This window comes from Bison bison, unplaced genomic scaffold, assembly GCF_000754665.1.
Source record: "Bison bison bison isolate TAMUID 2011002044 unplaced genomic scaffold, Bison_UMD1.0 scf7180017864466, whole genome shotgun sequence".
NCBI classification, from domain to species: Eukaryota; Metazoa; Chordata; class Mammalia; order Artiodactyla; family Bovidae; genus Bison; species Bison bison.
In genome coordinates, this window is record NW_011495027.1 from 11,394,721 (window position 1) to 11,413,655 (window position 18,935).

At 49.0% G+C, this 18,935-nt stretch overlaps 1 protein-coding gene across 5 annotated transcripts in view; it reads right to left on the reverse strand.

The window, feature by feature from the left end:
• Positions 1 to 18,935, reverse strand: part of BCAR3 (breast cancer anti-estrogen resistance 3) — a 221,620-nt gene that overhangs the window by 16,104 nt on the left and 186,581 nt on the right. For all 5 annotated transcript variants that reach the window (XM_010860468.1, XM_010860471.1, XM_010860469.1 and 2 more), the window contains 4 exons: positions 12,980 to 13,108; positions 9,568 to 10,013; positions 5,204 to 5,307; positions 3,165 to 3,817 (listed from right to left, as the gene is read on the reverse strand). In XM_010860468.1, the coding sequence (XP_010858770.1) occupies positions 3,165 to 3,817; positions 5,204 to 5,307; positions 9,568 to 10,013; positions 12,980 to 13,108 (1,332 nt within the window). The remainder of the gene's footprint in view (positions 1 to 3,164; positions 3,818 to 5,203; positions 5,308 to 9,567; positions 10,014 to 12,979; positions 13,109 to 18,935) is intronic.

Below are 18,935 nucleotides of genomic sequence, written 5' to 3' on the forward strand. Positions count from 1 at the left end.
GAAGGATGAGCACTTCTAGAGGATTCACTGTGAGCTGGACCCGGCAGGGCAGAATGACACCCGTCCTCATGAGACCCGGCTGCCTTCTGCTCTCCTGATCTTAGCCATCCTGGCTCTGCAGGGTCTCTTAGTTTTGTCCGCTCTTCATCCGACTGCCTGGGGAATGGCTGTGGTGACCCAGTGGAGCCCCGATAGGGGCCTGGCTGGCCTTCTTCCCAGCTGCCAGGAACCATCTACCGAGAAATAAGGTCGCTGTCTCAGTTGCCCTCCGTAGAGGACTCTGATGGGCACTCTGCACTTACAGGCCTGTCTCCCTCACTGAACTGCAGAGTGCCCTGAAGGAAGCAACCTGGAAGGAGCCCAGAAGTAGAGATTTAAAAACAAAGACAGACAGATTTGCCAGGCCCTCCCCCTACAGACCCCATTTCCCTCACTACCCATCCAGAGTGAATCCTTCATAAACATAAAATCTCCCATGGTTCCTGGCCTCTCAGTCTCTGCAAGTGTGCGCTGCCTGCCACCTGGAAGATGCTTTTGTGTTCTGCATCATCAACTCCTATTCAGCCTTCAAAGCTTGTCTCAGAAATCCCCACCCTGACCCCTCCCTCCACTATGTTTGAGACCCTACCTTGGAGGCCCTGCAGAGCATTTCCCACCTGGACCGTGGTCCGAATTCTATGTCACTGTCGCTCCTGCCTCTCCCACCATGACCTGGCCTGACCTGACCTGGCCCACAGTTGGTGTTCAATCAAGGCTCAATACATAACACTAGGGAACCGTCACTCAGCCTGTCTGGGGCAGGCACTGTATGAGGGCTTTAGTCTTCACAAGCACCTGGGTTGTGGTGCTCTTCTCCCTTTAGAAACTCTGAGAGGCGGCGGGCGGTGGGTGGGGGGAGGTTAGACTCAGGTAGCTCACCCCCAGAGGCCAGGCCCTTGGCCACTGGGCCCGTCTCCTTCTAGCTTCTGCAGAGACAAATGGGTAAAGCAGAGCGTTACCCATTCACAGGGTGGGAGCGGCTCAGCGGACGCCCACCCAGCCCCAGCCTGCGAAGGGGCTTGCCCTGCTGCCTCCAGGCATTCAGGACCACCCACAGCCCCCACAGGCTGGGCTCTGGGCACAGGTGGGAACCAGCATTTGGGCCCTGGATGCTGCCCAGGCCAGCTCTAGGCTTCCGGGTGGGCTGGTCTGGTTGCAGTTAGAGTCAGTTAGGTGACAACAGCCTTTGTTTTACTTCTTAGAGATGCTTGCTGCTCCTGTTCTGTTGGCAAAGCCCCGAAGTCAGTAGTTCAGGAAGAGGATAAGGAAATGAGGGCGGAAGGAAGACGAAACAGCCCCGCCCTGGGGACTCGGGGTGGGCTCATCGTCAGGGGGCTCCCGCTCAGGTCTCTGCCTCGCTGCCTGGGGGCTCCACCCAGCGCCTCTTCCAGGGGGGCCTAAAGGCATACGGGGGGAGTGGGACCCCCACCAGGAGGACAGAATGCAGACAGAGAAACAGAACAAAGAGGAGGCTACACATTCCTTCAGCTGAGAACAGACTGCCAAGGCAGTGGGAAGGTTCCAGACTCCTGTGAAGAGCAGTCGGGCCTCTCACCTCCTCCTAGACTACTACCAAGTCCTGCCTGAGAACACAGCGGGGAAGCATTCATTTCCTCCCAGAAATTAGGCTGTTCTGTAAACCCAGAGCCATGTTCCCACAAGGAGCTTCCTCCACCGAGAGCATGGTTCACACCAGGCTCCTGGCCTGCTGGTGTGGTTCTGCTGTCTCAGACCCAGGGCCTATTCATACCAACTAGAACAGGAGACTAAATCCTCTTCCTGTCCAAACAGGTTTAGCTCCCTCTGAATGAGGTAAGGTCTTAACAAGGAAAATTATCTGACCACTTGGGGCCCTGCCCAAGGACACCCAGTGAACCACACAGACAGTCCTTGTTCCTCCAACACAGCCTCATTCCTGGCAGCCCCTCGGCTGTTTGCCCTGAAACAGCCAGCGCCTGCTTAATATTCCTCAAGACAGCTTTGGGAGGTCCCATGCGCCCTGTGAGCCTCCATCAACCGAGGAACTCCCTGGGGAATGCTTGGAGATTAGATTTCCTGCCATGATTCATGACCCAGGAAATTTATTTAGGAAAACCAGTTCCTCAATAAGCCCTGACCTTTGAAGCTAATTGACTTCACTGAGCTACAAATGAAAAAGGGCTTTAAATCTAAGGCCTCATCTGTTGCTCAAATGAAGGGATCTGTCTCCTTATATTGAGGGGTGGGCTGAGCACACCCCAGCCTTAAACGCTTGCTTTCGAGAAATTACTCTCTGAAGGATGAGGTTGTCTTGGGGCCAGCTATGAACAAAAGCCACCCATATCTAAAAGAAATGCATCAAAAATGATAATTTTTTTAAAAATGATGATGTAAACACAGGTTTATATAGTCACATGGAAAGATAGTCATGCTATGTTGTTCCATGAAAGACAAAAAAGGTTTGAAGTGGTATGCATAGGCCTGTGGCATTTCTGTGGTAAACAAATAGATATGCGTGCAATTATTTACACATCTATTGGCGGAACAAATGTTAACAACGGTGATCACCAAGAAACTGGATTTTGTGTGGTTTTCATTTTTTTTCTCCTAATCTGTGTTGTGTAATTTTTCTAAAATGATATCTTTTATAATTGTTTTATATTTTTTCTCAACTGAGCAAGTAACTTTAAAAATTTTACCCTAAAGACCATTTTCATAACAATAAAAATAAATATATAATGTACATATGTGGCATATAATGAAATAAAAACCACGAAGGCTCTGCTACTCCAGAAACTCCATTTTCATCTACAATGTACTCTTCTTTGGACTTGACTTCACCAGTTCTGATGGAGTTCAGGCAGGGGGAGAATTGAAAATCCACACGAGCTGGGAGAAGGGCACGGCAGGGGTTGGGGGAGGAGAGCAGGGTCCTGGGTGGCCCTGTATCCTTCTGTCCCAGGTGAATTTCACAAGCTTCCTGCCTGGGCAAGGGTTGTCACAGCCTGGGTTCCCACCCCTTCAATAAATCCCACACCCAGGTCATCATCTCCATTGTCCTATGAGCAAACAAGCCACAAGGTAAGGCAGAATGAGGCCCAGACAGAACCCCCTTTCAAGCATCTGGAAATTCCTCCGGCACCTACCTTGCAGTCCACGCTGAGCAAGTGCTGGGCAATGACCTTGGGGTCACTGTTGGTGAACAGTTCTTTTGCACGTTTCAGCATCGAAGTTTCCAGGGGCTTGTTCTCAGGAGGAAGCAGCTTCGACTCAAAGTCATTGGGCTTGAACGAAGAGGTGGTCTCTAGGAGGGGCATCACAAATGTGTCCTGGTCCTCCCCCACTGTGTCTCCTGGGGCTGGCGGCGGCTTCCAAGGCCTTGTCCTATCATCATCATCAAGGATCAAGTAGCTGGTGTCAGAGTTCCGGGTGCCCAGCCCCCCATTCTGCTTGGCTGTCAGCAACTCCACGTAGCTGTCCTGGGCACAGAAGGGCAGCCTAGATGCCCCATCATAGCTGGCCGCCAAGGCTGGGTTCAGTTCGCAGTAGTTGGCTTCAGAGTTGAGCCAGAAAGATGGAGACGGGGGAGCTTTGAGCAGGGGTGCCTTGCAGGGCTTGGGGGGCGGCTTGGGGCATAGCTGGCTGTCTGAGCCCCTCAGCGCCTCCCCTGGCCTAGCGTCTGAGGAGACCCTCCGCACCACAGCTGGACTCAGAGTGGGCTCGCTGCCCGTCCTGAACACTGGTGAGTTTGGGCAGGGGCTTGTGCCCACACTTGGGGACTGAGGAGTCAGCTTACCACCTGTGGAGGATAACAGAGGGTCAGAAAAAGCTCAGCTGTGAGGAAAACACAAAACAGACAAAATTAGAGTGACAGCTTCTGGCCCTCAATTCATACTCTAGGGCTTTGATTTTTACCCACAAAAGACCAGCCAGTATGACCACTGCAGGTCTGGTCTAGAGCAGTCAAGAGCATCTCAAGGGCATAGGTGGCCCCACGCCACTTCTTGGGGAATTCTAAATCCTGGTGACTACCCACAGCTGGGCAGCAATGCCATTTTATGGTCACAGAAGGTTATACAGTCAAAACAGGGAAATACATCGAGCTTGGAGGGTGGTGAGTAATCTAACCTTACCCTAAGAAACATGTCTTTAGTCACATAGTATAAAAGGGGGAGGGGTCTGAGTCACTTTCAAAGCCAGAGTGGATCCTGCCAGCTTTAAGAAGAGACAGAGACACATGCGGAAGGGAGAAAAAGATGCTGAGAAAACCCACTTTCAAACAGTTTATGAAGGGGTGACAGGAAAAATCATCCTGTGGTTCCCCAAGGAAGGTCCATTACAAAAATAATGAAAAACAATCCCATTGCCTATTAACACAATTGCTTACCTGGTTCCCCCACATCCCACACCATCTCACTCTTCCAGCTGTGACAGCAGAATGGAGAGGAGGCGGGGTTTCTACCAGGAACCCCTGGACTGACCCATTCACCCTCTCCCCAGGGAGGAGACTAAGGGGAAGGCACGTTTGTCATGATGACCACCAGTTTGCAGTTGGGCTCAGAGTCAGGAAACCTAGGTTCAAAGGCTGGCTTCACCACTTACTAGACAGATGCATCTACAGGTCAATTATATCCATGCCTCAGTCTCCTCACCAAAAAGAGGATAACCATGCTCACCTTTAAGGCTTCTTATGAGGCTTAAAAGCTAGCACACATTAAGCATCCAGGCTCTCCTGTGGCTCAGATGGTAAAGAATCTGCCTGTAATGCTGGAGACCTGGGTTTGATCCCTGGGCTGGGAAGATACCCTGGAGAAGGAGATGGCAACCCACTCCGGTATTCTTGCCTGGAGAATTCCATGGACAGAGGAATCTGGTCCATGGGCTCACAAAGAATTGGACACGACTGAGTGACTAACACACACACACACACAGAGTACATGGAGTTGCAAAGAGTCGGACACAACTGAGTAACACACACACACACACACACACACACACACACACACACACACAGCATCCAGCTCAGTGATTTGCATCTGGATACAGTTCTATGAACCCCTCAGCCTCCAGATGTGGAGTCTTATGTCTTTCCCAAATTAGGTGACCAGAAGGAGCAGGGGAGACAGCCTGCAGAAAATCAGGGGAACACCATCACCCTCCTCCCCCCAAATTCCCAAAGACTTACCAATTGGCAGGTAACTTTCTGACTGGTGGGCTTTGAGGGACAAGGCTCTTCTGTCCTGCATGTGATCCAGGCAGGCTGGCTGGCTCCCACTCTTCTCTTTATTTCTGAAGCAAAAGACAAATAGGGCAGAAACATGTCATTAAATCGTAAAACCTTTAGGCAACATCATGGAAAGTTTAAAAAAAGAAAAAGACTGCTCAGAATGAGAGCACTCCCATATAGCCTAAGAGTAAAGGAATGTTGGCTGGAGGAGGAAATCACTGATGGGGGTGATTAGTACATGACTGTGCCATGGACTCCTTGCTGTGTCCCCAGGACCCATCCAGTTAGATCCCCGGCTGCTGCTTCTGAGTCTTTCCATCCTGTTAAGCAGAGCAGGGTAAAGGCTTCAAGATACTCTCAGGAAAATCTGATAAGCTGGAATGTGTACTTTCAACAGCGCCTAAAATTACTTACAGACCCAGGAGGAATGACTTGTATAACTAACACGCGTTTTCCACCAAGCCTTTCAGTGTCACAGTTAGGAAGGAGGCTGTGGGGCAGTTTCCAGTGGAAAGTTCAGTGTCCCCCAAATAACCTGCAGGATTGCCCAGGGAGGCTGTCATACCCATTCAGAAGGACCCCACTGGGGGATCCCCTGGCCAGCCTCCTTGGGCTGAGTCAGGGAAAGGGCCGTGGGGTCATCAAGCAAGCTGGGAGGCACAGGACACAGCATCACAGGGAAAGTAGACCCTAACAACACGATTCACCAGCATGGCTCTGCCCCTTGCCAGTTCAGACTGGCAGTTTCTCTGATTGGGAAGCACAGAGCACAGCAGCGCAGGGCAAGCAGGCCCAGCAGACCCTAGTGACACAGTTCGCCAGCATGGCTCTAACTCTGCCCGTTCAGATCAGGAATTACTCTAATTAGCACCAAAGAACAGAATCTCCCGTTAGCTAAAACAGAAAGCACTTCACCAGTTGAGTGGTAATGAACTTTATTAGTCACCACCCCCAACCCCCAAACTTATGTTACAGAAATTGTGAAAGTTCTTTCCTACCTTTGCAGACAACCAGAGGGGGAAAAAAAAAACAAAACAAAACCAAACAGCCCCCAAACTCCAGCAACCCCTCAGAGATAAGGCTGGGCAGAGGGCAAATTCCAAAAGACAGTGGTTTCAGTGAAGCGATATTTAAGCAGTGATCCCCACCAGCAGTCAGACTCCGTGGTCATACACTGGCCTGGAATGTAACCTGGCCAAGCGCACACCTTTTTGGGGGGGTGGGGGCAACCATCTGGCCTGACGTCAGGGAATGTGGGGAGCCACTGGCGGGCGGAGGGGCAGGGCTTCCAGCCTCTTCCGTGTTGAGTCCACCCCACCCCCACATCTAGGTCTTTCTGGACCTGCAGCCTATGCCAAGTGTGATAAGGCTTAGCAAGCTCTGCTTTCAAAGGGCAATCCCCAAGAGTGGCTCTGTTAGCTTTGTGTTATCAACAAGGAGACTTTCTAAGCTTTTCTTTCATTTTTATCTTAAAAATTTTTTTTTGTATTTTAAATTCAGGTTGTTGAGGGTAGACCAAGGGGCCTTCCTTCCCAGCACTGTTCCTAGCAGGGGTTCTGCGGGTCACTCTGGCTCTGTTCACATTAACTCCCTACTCATTAGTTGATCAACCAACCCCAACTCCCAAAAGAACAGAAGATAGTGTTTTAATATTAGGCTGGTACAAAAGTAATTGCAACTTTGGACTATGAATTTTAAATCTTATAACTAGGCTCAAACACATCTTTATTAATCAAAATACGAACCATTACAATCAACATGTTTCTTTGCCAAGGAGAAATAAGTTTGTTTATTCCTGTAGCATAAAAATCCATGCTTTGAGATTCAATGAACTCTTTTGGAAAGCATTTTCTTCCTCCTGCTGGATGTGGAAGCATTTTCCCTGCGAAAAGTTGTTGAGATGATTGAAGAAGCAGTAGTCGGTTGGTGAGAGGTCAGGTGAATATGGTGGATGGGACAAAACTCTGCAGCCCAATTTGTTCAACTTTTGAAGTGTTGGTTGTGTGACATATGGTCAGGTGGTGTGGAGAAAAATTGGGCCCTTTCTGATGACCAATGCGGCTTCCCTGGTGGTTAAAGCGTCTGCCTGCAATGTGGGAGACCCAGGTTCAATCCTTGGGTTAGGAAGATCCCTTGGAGAAGGAAATGGCAACCCACTCCAGTGTTCTTGCCTGGAGAATCCCATGGATGGAGGAGCCATGCGGGCTACAGTCCACGGGGTCGCAAAGAGTCAGACACGAGTGAGTGACTTCACTTTCACTTTTGATGACCAATGCCGGCTGCAGCTGTTGCAGTTTTTGGTTCATCTCATTGATTTGCTGAGCTTCCTTCTCAGATGTAATGGTTTCACTGGGATTCAGAAAGTTGTTACGGAACAGACTGGCAGCAGACCACCAAACAGTGACCATGACCGTTTTTTGGTGCAAGTCTGGCTTTGGGAAATGCTTTGGAGTTTCTATTCGGTCCAACCGCTGAGCTGGTTGTTGTCAGCTGTTGTATATAATCCACTTTTTGTCGTGCGTCACAATCAGATTGAGAAATGGTTCATGGTGGTTGCATAGAGTAAGAGAAGATGACACTTCAAAATGACAGTTTTTTAAATTTGTGGTCAGTTCATGAGGTATCCACTTATCAAGTTTTTTCATCTTTCCAGTTTGTTTCAAGTGCGGAACCACCATAGCATGAGTTCTTTGGCAACTTCCCATGTAGTTGTAAGAGGAGCTTCAAAGATGCTCTCAGATGATTGTCGTCAACTTTGAATGGCCGGCCACTATGCTCCTCATCTTCAAGGCTCTCATCTCCTTTGCAAAACTTCTTGAACCACCACTGCATTGTACAGTCATTCAAAGTTCCTGGGCCAAATACATTGTTGATGTTGCAAGTTGTCTCTGCTTTTGACCCACTTTGAACTCGAATAAGAAAATCATTTGAATTTGCTTTTTTTCTAACATCATTTCCATAGTCTAAAATAAATATAATGCACAGCGTCTTGCCAACTTTTCTTTCTTGGCAGCTAGATAACACGCTCAAGGACTCCTCACTGCCTGAGAGACAAGTCCAGTGTTAACCTAGGGCACATCACTTGTAATTGACGGTGGGGCTAGCCCAGCACTCAGTTCTCTGAACTCTTCTCTCCAAGATCCCCCAAGGGTCAGCCTGCAGCCCCCAGGCTCTCAAAATCTTCTGTCTTAGGAATCTCATCTCTTCTGACCTAGTCAATCACCCTTTCTGTGTGGACCAAGTCCTCATCTAAGCTTTCAGGACTAACTTCACTCCCTAACTCCAGAGCTGTTGCTGGACACCGGCCCTTTGCAAGCCCAAAGTCGCACCTCAGATGGAGCAACTGGTTTTCCTCCAAAGTCTACCCACTCTGGTCCCTCCTTTGGTATCTGACTTGCCCGTCTCCCCCTCCTCACAAGCAGAGGTGTCAGGAAGCCTGGTTCTGAGCCTCCTGACTTTCCTCGCTGCTCCATCTGCATAGCCTGATCCTTCATAGCTCACTAGCTGCCTTCCTGCTCCTCTCCCCTCTCACCCTTCTTGCACATCACCATTCCGTCTTGTTCTTAGGACACTCCATTCCCCATGTTAAGTCTTTGAGGCACCTCAAAGTCTGGCACGAAAGCCTCCCTGATCTGGTGGGGTCAGCTCCCTAAACCTCCCTCTGTCAGCCCCCTGCGTGGACACACCCTTTGTTCCAGTTCCTCCAGTTTCCACACTCTGAGCCACGCTTGCCCTTTTCTAACTCTGCAACTCAGGCTCTGTCTGAGCCCCCTCCCTCCAGGGGGACACCCTCCCCTCTGCAGCATCTATCCAAATGTCCCCTAGCTTTCAGACCAGCTGGAATCCGTACCGCCTTCACAAGGTCTCTCCTGGTCAGCCTTCCCCTTCCTCAGCAACAACACCATTTTTTTTTTTTTGGCACCAACTCAACTGGCAACTGAGCTTCCCAAGTAGCACTAGTAATAAAGAACCCACCTGCCTCAGGAGACCTAAGACACGCAGGCTTGATCCTGGATTGGAAAGATCCCCTGGAGGAGGGCATGGCAACCCACTCCAGTATTCTTGCCTGGAGAATCCCGTGGACAGAGCAACCTGAAGGGCCAGTCCGTGGGGTCATAAAGAGCCGGACACGACTGAAGCGACAGCACAACTGGAAACTGTGCAATGCCCTGTGTCAGCGATTCCAGCGCCACTTGGAGTTCCACTAACATCTTTCATTGTTCCTCTGCTCCTATGGGAAGCTCGTCTGCTGAGCAGAGCTGGGCCCTGGCCAGGTGAGTGCCCCCATGGTCCCAACACCACCCGAGGAGGCCCTAACTCACCTGAGGAGGTTGCCCCTGGGCAAGCCCTGCTCTCGGGCCTGGGTTCCGCCCACAGTGAGGCTCAGCCTCTTGGCCGCATCCGGCCTCCCCTCAGTGAGGCTGCCCTCGTGGGCCCGGTCTGGGGAGGAGGCTCCGTAGCGCTCCTCCAGGCAACGCAGGGGCACCGTCCTGTTGACGGGCTGGAAGATGATGGCTCCGCTCTGCTGCGAGATGGGCCGCCGGTTGCCCACATAGCAGCGTACCAGGCCAGGGATGGAGTCGAAGCTCTCCATCTCAAACTGGTACTGCACGCGGCTGTAGGCCTCGCTGAGCCGCACCACCGTCCGGCGGATCTTGAAGTGCTGAGGGAGGTTCTTCCACTGGCAGGTCAGGACGAAGTCTCCCGGGCTGGACAGAGAATCACGAACCAGGAAGTCACCATCTCGCTGCATGAAGTTTTCTGACACCTTTGGGACAGAACGGCGAGTGAGGAACAGGCAAGGCAAGCTTAGCTGCACTACGGACAAGACTATAATGTCTCCTCTTCCTCGGTTGGCTCTTTATTTTGTCAAATTCTGAGAAGATTCATTCACTTATGAACTATTTGTTGATCACCTACTGTGTGGCATCACTGACTCAATGGACATGAGTTTGAACAAGCTCGGGGAGATGGTGAAGGACAGGCAAGCTTGGCGTGCTGCAGTCTATGGGGTTGCAGGGTCGGACATGACTGAACAGCAACACTGTGTGCCAAGTACTGCTGTAGGCACTGCATTTATATAGTGAATGAAGCTGAGCCTCCACTGGCTCAGAGCTTCTGTTTTCACTGGAGAGCTTCTATTCTAGTAGGACAAAAAAGGAACAGGTATGCCATGTCAGATGTTGTAAAGTTAAGGAAAAAGTAAATTGGGATGGGGGCTGACCTTTTAAATATGGTGGTTAGGAGGGTATCAGGAGAAGATGACATCTATGCAGACCTGAAGGATGTGAAGTGATAAAACTAAATTTGTGTCTGGTGGGTCTGATTCTTTCTCTCCCTGCAACACCTGGAGGAGGATGTTGGTTGTCATCTATGGGTCATCCTCAGAGCCCTCTCCAAAGGAACCCCTCTCCAGGCCTGGTGGGTGGGGAGGAGGAGGGTCTGCATGCAGGTGGAAGCCAGGGACAGTAGAACTAGACCTCTGAGGGTGGCTCTGGGCACAACGATTATTCTGTGGGCCTGGAACAAAGTGGCCAGTCTCTCATCCCACAGAGTTATTGGGAAGGTTATATATTTGCATACATAATATACGAGGCATCCCTGGTGGCTCAGTTGGTAAAGAATCTGCCTGCAATTCAGGTGACCTAGGTTTGATCCCTGGGTTGGGAAGATCCCCTTGAGGAGGGCATGGCTACCCACTCCAGTATTCTTGCCTGGAGAATCCCCACAGACAGAGAAGCCTGGCAGGCTACAGTCCATGGCTTCGCAAAGAGTTGGATACGACTTAGCAACTAAACCACTGCCACATAATATACACAAAGCACTAGCACAGAGACTGGAACATAGTAGATGTTAAAAAAATCATTAGCTATAAGGATACTGAAGTTGGTAACAAAAGGAGAATTTAAACTGTGTCATAGAATGGTTGTTCCCATAGCTAGTCTGCCTGGGTTTGCATTCTGGCTCTTCTGTGAGACAAGTTACGTGTACAAGTTACACTCCATTACATCATCTGTAAACCAGGATAATATCTCCTACAGAGTAGCTATAAAAATTTAAAGAAGTAAAGTGTTAACTATGTATGTGTTAGTCAGAGTCGTGTCTGCCTCTTTGCAATCCCATGGACGATATAGCCTGCCAGGCTCCTCTGTCCATGGGATTCTCTAGTTAAGAATGCTGGGGTGAGTAACCATTCCCTTCTCCAGGAGATCTTCCCAATGCAGGGATCGAACTCAGGTCTCCTGCATCGCAGGTGGCTTCTTTACCATCTGAGCCACCAGCGAAGCCCTTCAGAGTTAACTACAACGATCATTATTATCGTTACAGTCTTTAGATATACAATCTAGATGATGTATAGCTGAAAATTTATCCTCATGGCAAGTGGGAAACAAATTTTATGATTATGATAAGGAGAATGATGGTGATGACAGATATCAGATTTATAAACTTTGACAAGTTTTCCAGGACCTGCCAACATTTGATCAGCTAGCTCAGAATAGTATGTTACCATGGTTACCTTAAAATTGCATCTTAGCCTTAAAAATGTTTTCACACAGAAATTCCACTTCTTGGAATTGAGCCTGAGGAAATGATGATAGTGATGAACACAGTAGTTATCTTAAAGGGTGTTGGGAGAGTGCCCAATACAGAGCAGAGCAAACATACAATGGATGCAGACAATGGGGGTTGGCTGAGAACAACATTTCATAGCAGGAGAAAATTCCCAGGTTACATCATTACGGGAAGAAAGTGGGCTGCTAAGTTATAGGCAAAATGAGCTCAAGCTTGATTTGGAAAAGTCTGGCAGGATTTATATCAAAATATTCATAGTGGTTATCTCCAGAAGGGAGAATTATGGGTGAGAGTTTAATTTGCTCCTTTTTTAATTCTATTTTCTATCATCAATTTTAAGCTCAAAGAAGAAAAACAAAGTTGAAATAAGAATTATTTCTTTGATGGTGCTGAGAATCTGCTACATTAAAAACAAAACAAACCCATTCACAATATGATGCCCCTCCCCCACCCCCCCTTTCCTGTCCTGTGGTCCTGAGTGACTGACTGGTCGGATCATGTTACAATAAAAACTCAAGGAAAATTCTATACCTCAATTCTGCACTTATTTTTCAATTTCTATACTATTAAATACAAAAACATTATTCATGGCTATGACCCAAAGGACAATCACACAAAGTATATTCTGGCCATGAGTCTGTCTGGCCATGTCTGTGGTCGCTGGTATAATTCCTCTTCCCTATTTCTGGGCCAGGGCCCGGATAGGGCAAGGGTAGAGAATGAATAATTGCCGGCCCCACTAGGGCACAGGCGGCCTATTTCTCTGGGTTACCTGCCCTGATGATACCCTCTTTTCACCTGAAATTAAACCACGGCCTTAAGAAGGAAGCAGGCTCCACAGGGTATGAGGCTGCAGGCAGCTGGCCAAGAGTTCAATTAGCTGAACCACAGCCCGCCCTCATACTCCCCGAGGTGCCACCCTGCATGGCTGCCTCCCGCTGGGCCCGTGTTTACAGACCACAGAACACCTGCTTTTCCTTCATCCCCTCACTGGCCACAGGCAAATGGACTTTGAATTCCTGACCTTAGCTCTTCCCAAGATCTCCTTAGAAATGGGCCTACGTTAAGTCACCGCAAGCCACTTCATATTATTTCATTTGGGCTGAACTGGAGCTTGCTCCTAATGGCCCTGGGCACATGACCCTGTGTGCGGGCGGGTACCTGTCGGGGGATGCGGCCGTGGTACCAGGCGTGGCTGCGCAGATCCTCACTGCTCAGCAGCAGCTCCTCCTCCAGCTCCTTCTTCAGCCTCTCGGGGGTCCTGTCCATGACGTGCCTCTCCTTGGAGAACTGCAACACAGGGACCCCAGTCACCAGTGACCTTCCCACCCTGCTCAGACTGGCGAGCCCAGGCCAGCCACCCGGAGAAGACGGCCTTGCAGTCAGCTGCTTTGCTATCAAAGCGGTATATGCCCAAAGCCCCGGTCAGGTAGGGGAGCCTGGATAATGATTACAATTAGCTGTGACCTTTCATTTCTCTGGCTGCAAGTGTGCAGTAAAATTTTCACCTGCACACAGGGACTATGACAGCAGAGTTAGCCAAGCTGTTCCTTTTACCGTCTGCTCGTGTAGCAGCTGAAAATGTGGGGAGCAGGGTGGGGGGCACCAGGGAGAGAGATGTGTGGGGCATGAGGAATATCGAAGTTGCCTAGGGAGCTTCCTCATTCTCCTTCTGAACTGTCCTGACACACAGCTGGGAAGGCCACGGTCCCCACCTGGACCTGGAGGGACAATACTGTCCAAAGCGCTGCCTTGAGGACCTGAATTTTTTGCTACTGGCCAACTCCAGAGCAATTGGACAGGGTAATGTCTCCTGCATCTACTAACAGAAGTCTTGAGTTTGTGTTTTGTATGTAATTTTAATCTCATTTTTCTAATATTTCATTTTTCTTATAACAGACTGGAAATTGAAACTTAAAGAACTGGCTCTTCCCTTCAGGCAGTTTGAGAATCACTGTATCTAGGTCTTTGCCCATCGGCCGGGACAGGAGTTCTGGGTGGGTAGCACTCACTGGGGTTTAATTTAGAACCCACGCCCACTTACAACATATAAACTGAACTTGGACACCTGCCTGGCTCCTAGCAAAACCAGGCTCAGGGACTATGGCTGAAGGTCATACAAGAAGGAAAAGGTCATGTCCTTGTATTTTCTCAATTTCCCCAGGTTGGCCTCAAAAGCCTGTAGGACTCACAAAATATCCTCATCACTCTGCCCTGCACCTTAGCAAGGAAAGAGCCCCCAAACTGCCTTCAATCGAGGAAAAGACCTGGGGGCTTCTCCGGTGGCTCAGTGGTAAAGAATCCCCCTGCCAATTCAGGAGACACAGGTTTGATCCCTGATCCAGAAGTTCCCACAGGCCGCAGAGCAACTAAGCCCACGTTCCACAACTACTGAGCTAGAGCTCTAGAGCCTGGGACCTCAACTACTGAAGCCGGCGCAACCTAGAGTCTGTGCTCTGCAACGAGAGAAGCCATTGCAATGAGACGTCTGAGCACTGCCACTAGAGAAAAGCCCGCACAGCAATGAAGACCTGGCAGAGCCAAAAGAAAATAAATAAAATTTTTTTTTAAAAAAGAAGAAGAAAAAGACTTGGGATTTTACTGCTGGATTCTTATCCTCAACCCATGAGGGCACTGGCAGTAGAATGACTCCTGGGCCACTTTCGAGGTGAGGCTCTGGCTTACTAATTGTTTACTTCTCCCCCCTCCCCTTCCCCTCCACTCCTCACAGTGCAGGCCCTCGGGAATGTTTGATGGATGAGCTGAATTCCTATCAAAGTGATGCTGATGCTGGCTGCCCACGGCGCCCGCAGGCATTAGCAGTGATGTCTGACACTGTTGGCTTCGATCATTAATTATGTACAGGTACATCTGAAGAGAGCTCCTGGGGAAGACTTGAGTACAGAATGTAGGCTGTCATCCAGGCCACGTGTGCCATTCATTTATTGTCTGTCTCACCTCCTGCTAGATAATCAGCTTCACGAGACCAGAGCCCATCTGCCTACCTTGCTGTTGCCCTCGAGAAGTGCATGAACACGTGGGCTACTCCCTACTCACTGAATGAACAGATAACCCAAGATGAGGAAGGTCTGTGACTTTTCTTAGTTATGAAAGTTCTGTTTCCTCTCAAATTATCTGAAACCCTGTTATAGTTGGGTGTGTTGCCATACAGCTACAGGATGATATTCCTCAATCTCCCTCTCTTACTGGGAGGTGCAGCCACATGACCAAGTTCTGGCCAAAGAAAGATAAACTGCCACGCTGGTGGGACTTGCAAGCTGAGATGTGATGGCTGGAGCTGCAACACCATCCTGGAGCATGAGGAAGAAGCCAAGCCACAGGAATGGGGGTGGGGGGTTGGGTGGGCAGAAGGCCTGAACAAGCCCAGGTCCCTCACAGCAGTAAGGCCAACACCCCAGCCCCAGATTGCCCATTTCCAGGTCTTCCATGTAACCTCTCTTTTTTAAGCCTGTTATTTTCAGTGTTCCTCTCACTAGCAGCTGAGTTAAATCCTAGCTGATACTGTGACCCAGGCCTCTATTTAGCCACCCTGGCAATCTGTATGCCCAGCCTAAATCCCTTGTCCTGAGCCCTGAAAATGCAGCAACCAGCAGGTCCCATCCTCTGTATAACCCTCCACTGAAACTGCATTTGCCCTAAGCCCTGAAGCTATTGCCGTACTTCTGTTTGCATTCTCCTTGCTCCCTGCTACCCAACACCCAGGCCATGTCCCCCCACCCTCACCCTCTCTCTCTTTCTCGCATCTCATCAACATCAAAGTTGTTTTTAACATTTATACATGACAATCTTTTACTCTAGGTTTTGAGATAATATTGTTCACACTTGTTACCGAAAATATAAAATCAGCTCTGTTATTTCTGTCCTTAGAGGAAAGTGCACAATTACTGCTCTCTTCCCCTATGGACTTGAGAGGCACTCTAGGGAGGTACCTAGAGAAGAGAGAAAAGATCAGAAAGACCGACCCTCTCAAATAATCTGGGACAGAAACCAGACTTCAAAAAATAAGCCCTTAAGCTCTTGCATAATTTGTGAAAAGTCAGGAGGTTACACAGTTGTCTAGACTTGTATTTTAAAAGAGGAGGAGGAGAAGGAAAAGGGAGGGAGATGGGGAGAGAGAGGGGAGAGGGGAGCGGGGGAGACAGAGCCACAGTGAGCAAGAACTGCAAAGGGCTCCTTATTTCAAGCTGGTGAGGGCTGGTTCTACCGCATTAAAAGGAGGCAGGTGGGCTACTGGGAGCGTCTGCTTCAGCAGATGACATGGGCGGTGTCTCCCAAACAACTGAAGAGGCGAGTCAAAAGTCACCCACAGGTGACTGGTCACCCTCATGATGAAATAGTGGTTATTTGGAGGGTTATTTGGAGTGGTTATTCCTTCTAGAACTTTCACTTGTAGTTTTAATCATATATATTAACACAACTTTTATTTTTCTCAAGTGCCTGTTTTATGAACTCTTGACCTTGGTGACTCTGATTTTGCCACTGTAGGTAAGTATTTTGATCAGCTAGCAACCCCATGGGTGGTGAGGGGTGACCATAGAAAGGTTGGCGAAATGTATCCATCTGACTGCACTGTGACTGCTACTTGTGCACCTTGAGGACCAGAAATGACCAGGAATGACCAGACCTGTGACACTTGGCAGAATTCAGATGGCTTCCCCCAAACAACAGAAACTTTGCTAATGGCGCACCCTTCCACTTAATTGCTCCCATCCGGCAGGCATTTGAAATTTCTTCTGAAATGCCACCATCTTGGATAATTTGGGGGTCTTATGGGGCTTCCCTGGTGGCGCAGAGGTTAAAGCGTCTGCCTGCAATGTGGGAGACCTGGGTTCCATCCCTGGGTCAGGAAGATCCCCTGGAGAAGGAAATGGCAACCCATTCCAGTATTCTTGCCTGGAGAATCCCATGGACGGAGGAGCTTGGTGGGCTACAGTCCACGGGTTGCAAAGAGTCGGACACGACTGAGTGACTTCACTTTCACTGGCTACGAAGTAAATTCTAGTGATTTAAGGTAACACAACAGTACCTCAGCAATGTTTTGTTTGTTTGTTTTGTTTTAATTGGAGGCTAATTACTGTATTGCAGTGGTTTTTGCCATACATTCACATGAGTCAGCCATGGGTGTACATGTGTCCCCCATCCTGAACCCCCCTGGTTTTTATCCCATTTGCATGGTCATCCATGTCCTCTGAAATTCTAATTGATACTACTAATGAATCCTCCCGGCCTTCCTTAAATTACCTTCTAAGGAGAGCCTAGAGGAGAGCAGCTCTCACTCATACACTGTTAGTTTATGCACAGCCGAGAATTCAGCATGAGAGACTGAATGAGGGACAGGTCCCAGCCCTCCGACAGCTTCCAATCTTGGGAAAATAGGGAGGACACAGCACATCTTCCATACCCGGTCGAGTCCCCATAGCCTTCTCCCCAGGCTGATCTCTTCCAGCTCTTTCACATATGTTTCCACACACATCTTCTGAATTCAATGTGCTTCAAAGACTGGCTGGACACAGTCATTCTCAGTCTGCACTGGGCACCATGTACCCAGGCATGTGTAATTTCAGCTCTGCTCTCAGATTACACTGGACAGAAGTGCACTGCTCACCAGCCCTTTGGACTTTACATTCTTCAACTGCAGACGGAGACAGCACGGAAATAATTAGGAACAATCAGTCTCTCAAACAGATGCTATAGATGTTCCTAATGGCCACCTTATAGTTGTACAACTTTTTCTTCAGGCTCAAATTCTCCATTTGTCCTTAACTTTGAACTTCATTCCAAGAAGACAAGTCTGATTCCTTGTCTCTCAAGCCTCTTATCTTTAGGGGAGACCACAGACAAGGGACTTCGGTTTCTCTGCACCAGCACAGGCTCTGGCCACCCCGATCTCCTCCGCACACAGCAGCTGGGCCACAACTTCCAGAGGGAGGGAAGATGCTAGGCTTTGGATCAAGAACATTCTGCCCACGAGCCTTGACAGGTTCATTCTAGGGACCAATCCCACTCACAGCCCCCATAAAAGAAAGATGCAGTCTGGACATACATCTTCTACTCCACATCTTGCCTGAGTTGGATCTATCAGAGATTTGAGAGCAGTTGCTTTTTTTTAGGAGGGGGACAGAAGGGTGTAATAAAAAGTGCTGTGTACGTAAGTTAAGTAATAAGCATACCTTGATCAAGAAAGAAAAGGAAGGAAGGAAGGAAAGGAGGAGGGCTTAGCAACTACTGTATCAGAATTACCACTCACATGGCTCCACTTCTAAAACTTGATCTGGTCCCAGTCGTTAGCATTGGGGTCTGAGATGAGAGGCAGGTAAGTGATAACTATGGCAAAGAAAGGGATGGATGAGGTCCACAACTGTCCAGCCACACTGAAGAGTAGCTGGAAAGTTCATTAATTACTATAATTGTTGCTTCTCACGGAAATCTGAGTCTAACTACTACTTTCCTATTGCTGGCATTTCCATAACTCTAATACCAACGAAAGTTACAGCACAGCCTTTAAGAGTTCAGGCCAGCCTGGCCGCTACATCCACAGGCCACTGTGCCACTCACCAGCTGTGTGGCTTAGGGCAAGTGACTTTACCTCTCTGCAGAGCTCCCGGTCTTTACAATGAGGATAATAATGTATGATGAGAGGTTAATAAGGATGAAATGGATCAATATCTGTGAAGCACTTATACCATGGTACACAGACAGCACTGTTAATGGTTTTTATAGACATATCAGAACACTATTCTGGTTAACTAGAATGGAAGGTTTACGTTTGAGATGTTTAAGGTCTGATGCACAGCCATGATGAAGTGGGTGGGCTGGTATTTGGGAGGAAAGCAGCCTGGTACTTGGCCACGTGTCCACTGTCTACTTCAGTCCTCTTAAGAACCTCACTGTCCACCTGCCCCAGGTGGTCCAGTTTTGTGGCCAGGACCGGTCCTGGCTTGCTGAGGTTGGCTCTGAAAATCACTCTAATCTGGAATGCACATCTCTGGAGCTTCACATGGCAGGCAAGTCTGGTCTTGACTTGCTGGAATAGCTGGAGCCCAGGAGATGCTTGGAAAACACATTCTGGAGGCACAGAGCCAGCTCCGCTGACGTG